Raw genomic sequence first — 13,936 nt, 5'->3', positions numbered from 1 at the left:
TATGGGATGTTTATATTGTTTTCACTATAATATGTATATATATATATATATATATATATATATATATATATATATATATATATATATATATATATATGATATGTGTATGCACCGAGTTATCTTCATGGTTGATATATGAAATAATTATAAATGATAGCTGACCGGATTTTTATTGGCAAACCAAATTGGATTCATGGTAAGGAATTATTATGCAGATGATGGGTTTGATCGAATCTTTTATTGTTGTTAAAATTTGAATTTACTGAAATCACTGTGCTGCGGTGGAGTATGAGTAAAATTGACAAGTTATTATATTTGGGTGACAGAATCATTAGATATGTACGTTACTGTGGTATTAATTCGGCTTTGGGATATTAAACTGCATTTAATAGTGAAGGCATAATTATATATTGGAGGTGCGGATTAAAATAAATGAATTATTAAAGTTGAAAATATGAGGTGTTCCTGGAGTAAAATGGGTCTACAACAATGTGCGCTTAACTTTTTATGGCGGGGCTGTAGCCCTATAAGTTGCTACTTTTTTTGGTTCTTTATGAGTCAAGGCGCCAGGAAATAATTAATTAAGGTCACTGGGCGGGTTTTTTATGTGATGTTTAAACCGTTAAAAATTGGGTGCTTTTCGATGTTGCGACAACTTTTGATATATTGAGAAAAGTGATTTAGACTGTGCATAGGAAGTTACAATTGCACATACGAGTTACTTGGCTTGCTCAGTTTTAATAATTAATGAAAGTTCATATATAGGGTGTCCCAAAAGTACCGATCGGAGTTTATTATATGAAGCTTATGGAATTTAACCAAATGAATCGGTCGGTTGTTAAACACTATTTTATACTAATGTTTGGATAATATGACAATGTTAGTTTATATACCGGGTGTCAATTTATTAAGGTGAACATATGTCGGGAGTTGTATTTCCGCTTATTCGCAGTTGTGATCTCTTTCCTTGCGTGATTTTAGCTTGTTATATAGGTTTTCTTTATATTTTTGTTATACCGGGTGGTGGTTAATTTTCGATGCGTGTGTCTATGGTGATGTGTACGTATATGTTTGTGTTTAGTAAGAGTGATGACGGCGAGGTGGAGTGAACATTGACTTATATTATCGCTATTACTTAATTTATGCTATTCTATTGACGCGTACTTAATATTATGTTTCCTTTTTATTTTTCAGGTACTTCAACTAGAGTGACAAAACTAAATGGGTAATTATAATAAAATTAAGATGTTCGACCAATTTGGTAGGCCGTTTCTCTTTCCTTTTTCAGTTGCTGAGGATGCGAACCAGAAGGTGATATACCAGGTGGCCGGAAAATAGGTAAGAATTTTCATTGGACAACTAATTAATTATTTTCCTTTATTTTTAGGTAGGTAATAGGGGAAAACCAGTGATGGGGATAAAACAAGAAAGAAAGAAAAAAAAATGTTTTAGCCGGAAACATAATAAAAAGGTATTTATCGGCTTAATCTATTTTTGATAATAACTATATGTATATATATAAAAAGAAAAAAAAAAAAAATTTTATAGGTGCTTAACGTTTACTATGTCTACTTAACAGGTGACGTATGGAGTCAACGGACGGCGACTGGTGTCAAGCGGAGGCGATGGACGTGACACAATGAAAAATGGATACACTACGATAATTCTAAGAAAATCGTGGGGTAAGCCTGACCATGCATCAACATCGTCGGCAAAGCCGAATATCCAAGCTTCTGCTCTGCATTTGGTGGGATCAGCTGGGTGCAGTTTACTATGAACTGCTCAAACCGAATGAAACCATCACGGAAGATCGCTTCCGACTACAATTGATGCGTTTGAGCCGAGCATTGAAGGGAAAACGGCTACTATACGAGCAGAGACACGACAAAGTGATTTTGCAGCATGACAACGCTCGGCCATATGTTGCAAAACCGGTGAAAATCTAATTGGAAACGCTTAAATGGAAAGTCCTACCCCACCCGCCGTATTCACCGGACATTGCCCCTTCCGACTACCACTTGTTCCGATCGATGGCACATGGCCTGGCTGAGCAGCACTTCTATTCTTATGAAGATGCCAAAAAATGGGTCGACTCTTGGATAACCTCAAAAGACGTATCGTTTTTCCGACGTGGAATTCAAATGCTGCCAGAAAGATGGGAAAAAGTAGTGGCTAACGATGGACAATACTTTCAGTGACAGGTTTTTTACTGATTTTTTTAAATAAAGCAATAATTTTCACGAAAAAACAGCGAGAACTTATTCAACATCCCAATACAAAAAATTAAATGTTGGAATAATTATTTAATTTTTATATCAAAATGTTGAGTAAAAATTCCTGACTTTATATATATATATATATATATATATGTTCATAAAATAACTGACAATTACTTTAATATAAGAAAAAGAAAATTAGAGTTATAAAAACAACTCACATGCTAAAATATTATATGCTTATAACAAATAACCTTCAGTATACTACAAAACATTAAATGTCGGAATAATTATTTAATTTTTATATCAAAATGTAGAGTAAAAATTCTTGACTTTATACATATACATATATATATTTATAAAATTATTAACGGTTTCCCTGCTAATACAAAAAGAAAATTAGCGTTATAAAAGAAATCATGTAAATATTATAAGGCCTTAGTGCGAGAAAAGGTATCAGGTTACATGCTGCACGAGCATTATCTTGCGAGATTGATTAGACGGCGGCATCCCTTTGTAAGCTGCCGCGCTTAGTCCTAAGAATTACCTCTGCACATACCGAGGGGCCTACAAGCTCGCGACCCTCCGATCCCCGCGGCCTACACTTTATCTGAATATAAGGCGTGTCCGCGGACGGCCAGAGCATTCAGTCGGCAAATTTTGAACAAGAAACAACTAGGAAGAACATTCAGTTGACAGCAACTAAGGAAGAAACACCTAGCCAGAACATTCAGTTAAAAATTTTCAAGACAGCAACAACTAACCAGCAGCAGTAGAACTCTCTTAGCAGCTAAATACTTGTAAGTAAAATTGTACTAAGTATTATACTGAATAAAGACTTATAAAATTTTCATATTTCGAACTTAGAAATATTTTGATACTCTTCGGACTTAGAAATATTTTATACTCTTCGGACTTAGAATATTTTCATACATGCTAATAGTTATACTGTTTTATGCCACTGAATCCATTGAATCTTATACTTATACTATTTGACTGACTCCTTTGATAAAATAATTCTGAGATAGAATTATTTCATGAATAATACTTTAATTTTATAGATTCAATGTTACATTTTTACGATTAATACTTGTATTTTATACCGATACTTATATTATTTTATTCTTTACATCATACATGATAATATTTCAACCTTCACTGATCTTCAGTCGATACTTGTATCCTATACTCTTATCCTATATTACCATCTACCTTATAACATAATATCACCTTCTTTTCTTTTCAGTCGTTATAACATAATTTCAAATTATTCTGGTTTACTTTAAATTATTTCACAGTTGAATATAACTCAACCTTTGAATTATTAAATTATTTCAATGATATCCTGTCTTAAGGTCACTTCTGTGCGTCCGTTCATTGTATATATGATATTTGTCATGGTGTTATGGAGTTCCTAGAACTTCCTCAGCTTCTCGTTAGTGCCAAGTGAATTGTATTCTGACCACCCTATATCAAACATACAAAAATGAGATTTGATTCAGCGTGTCGCATCCACCTAAGCAATAAAAAGGTGTAGAGTAAGCTCCTACAGTGGCGTTGCGCCTGCAGGCCTTCGAGATACTAGTTCCTGAATCGTTACTGACTAGCAGTGACTTACGCTTTTCCTCATAGGGTCATCTTCTCTATTTGGTGATAACAGAGATTTATTGCAATACCGAATGACAGTGATTTTTCTTTTCTAAATTCTATTATTATAACACGTACTTATCAAATAATTGAATATTCGATTTATACTTATACGAACTTATCCAACTCGTTCAAGATTAACTAAAATCATTTGACTAGATTTGCGCAGTAAGTTTAGATGCTGAATAAGGATACACATCCAGGCCGCACGATCTCACGGCATATTCAGCCTTAACTAGATAACAACATTAAACCGGATTTGCGTAGTGAGTTTAGATGCTGGATAAGGACATACGTTCAGGCCGCACGATCTCACGACGGAAGCAAGCTTCAATCAAATAGTTGAACTTGTGAAAGCACATAATCTCCGGTGATAGAATTCGATTTGTGATCGCCAAAGCAACTTCGTATATAGAGATTAGCGGAAACAACATAAACCAAAATTAGAATAAATAATTGCAACAGAATATTCAATCCCTAAATTCTTTCAATCTACCCAGTTCATTCAGCTTATTGAATCAAATGTATTCAGCAATAATAAACCGGATTTGTGTAGTGAGTTCAGATGCTGGATAAGGACATACGTCCAGGCCGCACGATCTTACGACACACAATCCCCGGTGTTAAATTCAGATTGTCTGCCGAAGCGAATCTCATACTAAAGACTCGTGAAAGCAACACCATTAAAAGTAGTTATGCCAAAAACCCGACGTGCTGGTAGGAAAACATTTAATGCAAAGAATAATCGCTCAATATTTTAATACTAAACAAGATTCTGAACAAACTCCCCTTATCGAATCTTCCTCTTCTAATCAAGATTATCCTTCTTATATAATAGATTGTAAAGACAATTCCATACATCCTATCGATACCGATATAGGTCCCCGTTTCTTAGTAATAAATCCTGCTACCATCAGAGAATTAATAAATAAAAGATTTATAGCCAACCCCTCCAGAGATGCCAATTCTTGGCTGATTGCCTTCAAGCGGGCCGCGTGGTAGGGCCACACACACAACAAAAGAGTCGTGTACGTGTGTCGCCCGGCGCTTGGCAAACTTCGAGAAGTAGGAAAGGACAGACATACGATCTGTCCTTTTCTCTCTCTCTCGAGAGAGAGCTATAGCTAATGTCTCTAGAATGATGTTAGCAGTAGCGGCTAGTGGCTCGAGATTCGAGAATTTATACATGTACATACATACACATATTATTATATTCACATAATTTGAAAAAATATATTGTATTATTATCATAATAAATAATATAATAAAATTATTTTTTATTGATATAATAAAATACAGAAAATATTTTTTACCTTTTATACTTTTTCTTTAGACATTTTTAAAATTTATGTAATTGAAACTAAGATTTATTAAATATGAGATTTTGATAATTCTAAGTTAATTAATTATAATGAAATGTTACTTTGAACAATGTTTTTGCCCTCCCAAAGTAAATTTTTCAACTATAATTAATTAAACTAGAATTAATAAAGTCTCAATTATAAAAAATTATTTTTAATTATATATATAATAATAGAAAAATTAGTTTCACTTATGCAATATCTTATATTTATCAAAGTTTTAATTGTATAAAGATTATAAATAAATATGTCTGAAGAAAGAGTATCACGATAAAAAAAATGTTTTCCGTATTTAATATATATTGTGACGTGACATTTTCTTTCGTCCATCACAAGAGTCGAAAGGCCCGATCGGGAAGGATTTTCGCGGGATCTGCGTCCTCGAATAATAGAGAGAGCGCCCTGCGAGATTTACTTTTTATTTTCGCGCGTTATTTGCGAGTTTGGCGACAACAACCTCTAGTCGACAGCTACGCGGGTCCGAGGAGCCTGGTTATGACGGCGAGTGGAGGTGAAGGAATGCGGAGAGATCACGCCCGGTAAGGACCGTACATTTTATCTGATAATTCATAAATCGACGGAAACATCGACTGCCGTTAAAAGGTTTAAATCTGCAGGAGCATACCGAGAGCGAAGGACCGGGAAAGGCACGGTCAAGGGGATGGCCACTCCCGATATGTTGAACATCGGAGCCTCGACTATGGAGCTAGAAGGTTGGACTCAACCATGGGGTCCGGGGAAGCCAAGGGCACCGGACCGAGCCGACCGGAAGCTACTGGTAAGCCGCACCGAGAAGTTGTCTCGCGGAGACCGAAGGATCACAAGGTCGATAACCCGAATCGAACGGGCCGCGATAAGGAGTGGCCGCGATTGGCCCTAAGGACCACGATAGCGCCGCAGGTGGCCTGATTACGTACGAGATCACCGGCGTGTCTCCCGCAAGCCTCACGCTCGTCACTGTTCGGCGAGCGATCGAGGACGACAGGCCTATCGACCCGACTACCCAAGATCATCGTGCGAGACCGGATGACGGAGAAGAAGAAGGATTGAAAGACCGCCAAACCGGTAGCTCGTACGATTCGGACGAAAGCGCCCTGTTATAATTATCGTAATTTTAGTTGTCGCGATTCACGGGGAGATTTTATTCTGCCGTCGCGTATTTGTTGCCGTATCGTTGTTGAGATTTGTGAGGGCCGCATTTCGTCCGAGTCGTAAAAGGGCATAACGTCTCTCTCAATAGTCGCCGCCGATAGTCATTATTGTGTTACCGTATTACGTATCGTTTAGTTGTCGAAATTTGTTACCGCATGATAAATTGTATCCGTCGGGAAGCGAGCTCGTATACCGCGTGTCGCGTGCGACTTTACGTTCCGCGCCATTTATCGACTTGCGATCCGGGAACAATACACGTAACGTAATTTCGTCGAGTATAATTTTGTGTACAAGGACATCGAATCTGCATCCCGCTTATTGGGAGAATTTCCCACGCCGTATAACACATGCTATAAGTACCGTGGTGATCGATGGCGGAGGTCGATGCGTGCCGACCGCGCATGTTTACGTATGTTCCCGAAGTTTTAGCGTAAATCGATTAGCGCGATTAGAGGGCGATTCGTGGTCGAGATCTGCCGCATATTATTGAATAATGTATCTTTACGATCGCCACGACCTTAACAAGTCGCGAGCGATCTGTGAAGAAGTCTAAATTCCTCTGAAATCACGCATAATTCGATACCTCGGTCGCGACATCGCGCCGTCACGCGCCCTTCGTATGCGACGAGCGTGCGACGTACATGTCTAGTTGTCGCATTTATAATAATTTCTCCGGAAGGCTTTCTTGTTCCACATCGAGAGTTTTCTTGTATACTATATTTACTCCCCGAATGCTTGTCAAATATATTTATTCTTAAATTTAATAATTGTGTCTGTTTTCCGGGAGATTTCCTTGCTTACTAAATATCGATTCTCGATCCCGTTCAGCTCCTACGCAACCCCCCCCCCCCTCTGCCGCTTAAGTATCGACTAGCCACTTTAGTTACCGTCGCGATCGTAATTGCTTCACGATTTTGAGTTACCTGTCAATATTGTCTTAATTGGAGACGGCGCGAATTTTCGCGCCTGGCGCCCAAACATTATCGTTCCGATAGAGCCGAACTACGATCAATTAAGCGATCGCGCCGAAGGTGTGCCGTAGGCCAGTCGGCCAAAAATTGTATCAAGGAGCGTACGCGGTAATTAACCGAAAAAGTCTACACGGTCACAATATATATAATAATATATATATATATATATATATATATATATATATATATATATATGTACATACATATATATAAAAGAAAGATGTAAGTTAAAGAATAAGAGATTAAATTTAAAAAAAAATTTAATAATAAAAATCCACTCTTGGCCAACATATACGTTTTTTTCTTGTAAAAAATTATTTACAAATAATATTAATAAAAAAATAATATTAATAATAAATAATCTTAATAATTTCAATAACAAAATTTTTCTAATAATATCTATCAATTTTATATGGGCAACAACGTATGTATATGTTGTTGCTCAACGGAAACCGCGAGAAGATGGTGGTTTTCTCCGTCAAGAAGAAATGTAAAAAAATGTTTCCTTCAATATTATATTAAATATAATAAAATTACACACACACATACACGCACGCCCGCCCGCCCGTGTTTTTCAGATATGTGTCGATACTCGTCGAAAAATTAGAAAAACATTTTAAAGCTTGAAATTTCAGTTTTAATGTGCTATCGATAGTTTTTAAAAATTTTTTAATCTTTTTAGTATTTATATACTGTTAACAAAATAAGAAACACGGAAAATTTAAGGGTGCCTAATAATTTTATCAATAGCTGTATATATATATATACTAGCTTTTCGGACCGCGCTTGGCGCGGTCCTCAAAGCCTTTTTATTTGGACCGCGCAAAGCGTATAATATTTCTCTCTATATTATATATTTTTATTATATTACTATACTATATTATATTATTACTATATTATATTATATTATTATATATTTCTCTCTATATAACATATTTTTTAAAACATTTTTCACTTGCTTTAATTAGTACAATTTTTTTTAATTTCTCAATTTACAAAATTTCTCTGTATCTTATATTTTTTGTAAAACATTTTTCACTTCCTTCAATTAGATGTCCTTGATTACTCAATTCATCAATCTTAATTTTTACACTTCCCTATTGGTTGCTCTAGAAAATGCCACATAAAATTGACCATGAGCAAATACAGGATGTGGTAAATAAATTCCAACTTTTTCTAAACTTTGTCCTTGGGATTTATTTATTGTCATAGCAAATGATAATCGAATAGGAAACTGTCTTCGTTTAAATTTAAATGGCAGTTCAAAATCATTTGTAATTCAATCTATCCTTGGAATGATAACAATCTGTTCTCGAGCAGGACCTGTTAAAACTTCCGCATAAATTAAATTATTTTTCAGATTAGTAACAATGAATCTTGTTCCATTACATAATCCTTTTTTAATATTTAAATTCCTTAATAAGATTATTGTAACACCGATTTTTATTTTAAGCCGATGAATTGGCATTCCAGAAGGTGTCAGAGTTTAAAAATTCAGTTGAAAAATTTAATTGTTTCTGTGGATCATCACTTACAATAGAGTCAATTGATAAATATTCTTTTTTTCTTCTTCCATTAGACAAAGAATTTCGTCATTAATTATGAAAGTATCTTCATTCTTAGGACAAAGAATTGCTCGATCTGGATTTTCTCTAATACGCTCCATGGTGATTCTATCACCAAAAATCTCAGTACTAAGAGATTCTTTTGATATAAAATCCTGGAGTATTTCAATTGTATCGAGATCTAGTCCATCAATATTTGATAATTTACCATCTCCGAGTTGCATTAGCCAATATGCAAAATCTTTTTCTTCTCCAGTTCTCTGCTCTCCATATTCTGCTCTAATTTAATCTCAGTTACATTCCTCCATATAGGATTGTATTTTACAGATTCAATTATAACTGCTTTTTGTGCATGTGGCACTACGGGAAGATTTTGTCTGAAATCTCCTGCAAATAAAATTACTTTTCCTCCAAATGGTCTTTGATTCTTCATTAGATCCTTCAAGAGTTTATCAACTGCTGTTAAGGCATGTCCAACAGTCATATTCACTTCATCCCATATGATGAGTTTTGCAGAGATCAATTTTCGTGCAGCCTGAGAGTTTCCTCTGATATTTGATTTAGCTCCATCATCAATTGGAATTGAAAGTTTAAACAGAGAATGATAAGTTCTTCCTCCTTTAAGAAGTGTTGCAGCAATGACAGTTGAAGCACATGGAATAATCATCTCGTTTTTTCCTCGAATAACACTCAAAAATGTGTTAAATAGATAAGTTTTTCCACTTCCTGCAAACCCGTCAATATAAAATAACCGCTGAGGTTCGTTCTCATTGTAAATTGCTCTAATGACTATATCATATACGTGTTTTTGTTCATCATTTAATGTTGATAATAAATAATCACCACGTCTTTTTTCTTCATCCACATTATATTCTGTTTCGTAAATATTCACTGGAATTGGATTTGGCAATTCAAAGTTTTCACAACTACTTCCATTATTTTTCAGAATTTCTTGTATATGATTTAAAGCCATATTATCAGGGTCGACAACATTGTTGTTTACAATCCTCCTCATTCATTTGATCTTTGTATTTATTCCAAAAAGTTGGTACATCTGTTGGATTTCCAAATATGCAAATATAGGTAAATAGCTCTCGAATTTGTGCAGGCATTTTTTATTCTGTTGCTTCTTCTAATGTTTGTGCTCATAGATCGTCAGTCTATTAAATTCTTCGCAATTGCTGCATCTTTAAATGTTTTATATATAACTCTGTTTACAGTTCTTAAATCTTCAAAACATTTAGCTCCACTCACATGTAGGAGAAGGAGACGTAGATAAAATCTTTCATTATTTTTTATGCTCACTGTATATAGCCTTGAAATTATTTTCTCACCACCTTTTTTGTGTGGCTTCCACTTAGTAATTTTCTTGTCATAAACATAATAATAAAGAATATCTGTGTAAAGAAAATGCATTGCATTTTCATCATATTGATTCAGTTTGAACCATGCAGTCAATGTAGTATCTCGATTGAGCTCTCTTTGAACAGCTTATTCCTCATTTCCTGCTCGGAAATAAACTATTTGGCGATCAGGCAAATGAACTGCCAATCTTATTACTGTGTGAGACTTCATGAATAGATCGTATCCGTTAAATCTCCACATTGCTTCTGAAGCAACATATCTTGCATCCAGGAATGAGTTAACCTCATCTATTCTAATGAATCTTGTACCATCTCGTGCTTGCACCTCAATTGCAGCACAATCAAATCCTTTATGAATATATTTATATAGATATTTTACGCTCTTCACTGATGAACATATTTTTAAATTGATATGTCGATTATATTTCATGATTAAATATGGTGAATATGGCACCACTCATCGATTATCAATCTCTTTATTTCTAACGATGTATTTTTTTCTAGTATTCCTACGTTGATACATAGGATATCCATTTACATTTACATTAGTTTCATCACAAAATTCTTTTGGAAAACCGTTAGAACATTTTCCATCATCCCCAGTGCAAGGATATCTCCTCGAGGGATCTCCACATGGACCATGAATCATGTGTTCCAAAAGTTTTTTATTAAGTTTTCGATATTTTTTTTCGTTAGGAATTTCAGCCCATATCATCAGTCGATGACCTCTTGAAGTCAAGGTTTATCTTCATCGCTTAACATTGCAAGTAAATGCAAATGTGGAAGTCCTCTTTTTTAAAATTTAATCACACCTGCATAAGCTATAATTTTTCCAAAAATTTTATTTTGAATTAAATCTTTTAAAACCTTTTTTACATTCAAATTAAATGTTTTAACGATTAAATCAGGTCGAAACTCTATTAGACATCCATCAAGGTTATCCTTAATTTCGGGACATTGAGAATTGCAAGTCATGGTTAGAAAAATGTCTGGTTTATCAAACTTTCTCACCAAAGACATGGCATCTTGGTAACTTTCTTGCATGTTCCTTGCCATGACTACCCATAAATGAAGATAATAATATTACAGGTACACCAATTTTAATTCCCTCATTTTCTGCTCGATTATCAAGGCAATCCATTAATCCTGAATAAAGTTCTGCTCTTAATTGAGGTTGATTTAATTTAATATAATTAAGTCTATTGGCTTCAGTTTTCATATAGGCATCAAGTATAAATTGATACCTCAACCTTCCTGCTTTTTTAAATGATTAAATTGACTAAATTCAGCTTTTGGTGCTAACAGGTGAGCATAATAATCGATTTGAGTTAAATTCTGGATATTTAGGATTATATGATTTAAGTTCTGAATACCATCCGTATGGATACAACAACGGATAACCTAACCTAACCTAACCTAACACATTGGATCACATCTTTTATCCAAAATTGATATTTGTTGAACATCGTTCGAATTTTTATTATAAATCCGAATGTCTCTTTCAAATGGAGGCTCACCATCTACATTCTGAAAAACTACAGCTATTTCATTAACTTGTGAAGCATTGTATCTTTTTTGATTATTTTGAGGATTTTTCGAAAGGACAACATTAAATTTATTAAATAAATAAATTCAGTGCTCTCTTAAATATAAACTAAAGTATAAAATGTAAACGGCGATAGAGAGCAAAAATGTGTCCTGACTAAGGTAAATACACTCAATCTATGATAAAATAAATAACAAAGTTTGAGTATAATGGATTATTTATCCACTAATCTTACATATATCGTAACATGTTCAAGTATTAAATCACTTACAAAAAATTTTTTGAAAAATCAGTTATTCTGTGCATAAAAGTATTAGAGTAAGATAATCAAAAAATGAATATTTTATGAGATATCTTGTATTTTATGTCAAAATACTGCAACTTTGAAGCCTTATAACTCAAAAAATACTTAATAAAAAATACTTTGTCATAAATGTTTTGGAAAGCTCTCGAGATGAGCTACAAGAATATGTAAAAATATATAGGGCGTTCCATTTAAAAAACTTAAAGTGACCTTTACATGACCTTCAAATGACTTTTCAAGGTCAAACCAATGGTACCATCTTATGGTCCCCTCGAAACCACACAACTTTTGTCTGAAACATTTTTCTCTCCCAAGCTTGGTTTTCGAGATATTCGACTGGATGGATTAAAATGGTCCACCCTGTATATATATATATATATATATATATATATATATATATATATATATATCACATTTTAATTTTTATTCTAATTTTTATTGTTATAAAAGTCATTTACCATTTTTATATTCGTCTATTTCTTTTTGCTTTCTATTTATTTCTAAATGATTTTCATCCTCAGGTACTAAAATTTTAAAGAATAAAAATTATTATAGATTTAAAATAATAATTATTAATAGTTATTAATAACAATTAATAATAGTTTACCTTTTTTTTCATCCACTTCTTTCCCATGTTGTCCATTTATTTCTTTTTTATTAATCATACCGTTTTCCATTTTATTTGACTATTCACTTCCATATGACAGTTAGTATTGAAATTATCAACTGATATTTACTGTCTGAATTTATCAACTTGTATATATACATTTGTATATATACACTTATATATACATATAATTATTTATGAAATTACTAATCAATAACTGATATCATCTATATATACAGACGTTATTTTGTGCCTTAAATTTGTGAGTGCTTAGAAAAAATTTTTTTACAGCCTCCTATAATTAAAAAAATTAAATAAAAAATTATATATATGAAAATGTGATATATCTCGATATTTCGAAACATTTTAAACACATCTGCACAAAAATCTTTAAAAAAATTAAATAAAAAATTTTTTTTGAGGAAAACATAAATATGGAAGTAGTTCGTGGATGCGCGGGTAAAATGAAAATTAAAAAAAAAAACCACATAGCAACCTTCTAAAAATTTGCAAAATTTTGGTACCGATTTCGTACAAATCGGTAACATAAATGCGCGCTCGCTCGGTCCATAAATATGCGAGCGTAGGTGGATGTGTGGGTGAACGCGTGGGTTGGATGAAAATTAAAAAAAAACACACAGCAACTTTCTTCAAAAAATTTGCGAAATTTTGGTACCAAATTCGCGAAAATCGGTCCATAAATGCGCATAGGTGGATGCGTGAGTGGACGCGTGGGTGGAATGAAAATTAAAAAAAACCACATCGTCATAATCCCAGAAGAATTAGGAACATTTTGACACCTGTTTCGTGGAGATCGGTCCACAAATGTGGAAGTAGTTCGCGGTCATACAGACAGACAGACAGACGGCACTTACATATATAATATGTGCGTGCGTGTGTGCGTGCGTGCGTGCGTGTGTGTGTAATTTTATTATATTTAATATAATAATGAAAGGAATTTTTTTTATATTTCTTCTTGACGGAGGAAACCACCACCTTCTCGCGGTTTCCGTTGAGCAACAACATATACATACGTTGTTGCCCATATAAAATTGATAGATATTATTAGAAAAGTTTTGTTATTAAAATTATTAAGAGTATTTATTATTAATATTATTTTTTTATTAATATTATTTGTAAATAATTTTTTACAAGAAAAAAACGTGTATATTGGCCAAGAGTGGATTTTTATTATTAAATTTT

General features: G+C 33.7%; 1 protein-coding gene across 1 annotated transcript; it reads right to left on the bottom strand.

Annotated features, from left to right (window-relative positions):
- Positions 1-9,135: 9,135 nt before the first annotated feature.
- Positions 9,136-9,885, bottom strand: LOC140668879 (uncharacterized). Its single transcript, XM_072898199.1, has one exon. The coding sequence runs from the start codon at positions 9,883-9,885 to the stop codon at positions 9,136-9,138; it is 750 nt and encodes a 249-aa protein (XP_072754300.1).
- Between the last annotated feature and the right edge of the window lie 4,051 nt (positions 9,886-13,936).

Source organism: Anoplolepis gracilipes, chromosome 8 (genome assembly GCF_047496725.1).
Source record: "Anoplolepis gracilipes chromosome 8, ASM4749672v1, whole genome shotgun sequence".
Taxonomy (NCBI): domain Eukaryota; kingdom Metazoa; phylum Arthropoda; class Insecta; order Hymenoptera; family Formicidae; genus Anoplolepis; species Anoplolepis gracilipes.
This window is presented reverse-complemented; position numbering and strand designations above follow the sequence as displayed.

Coding starts and splice junctions, on each gene's coding strand:
- LOC140668879 (XM_072898199.1), bottom strand. CDS start 9,885: ATGGCTTTAAATCATATACAAGAAATTCTGAAAAATAATGGAAGTAGT.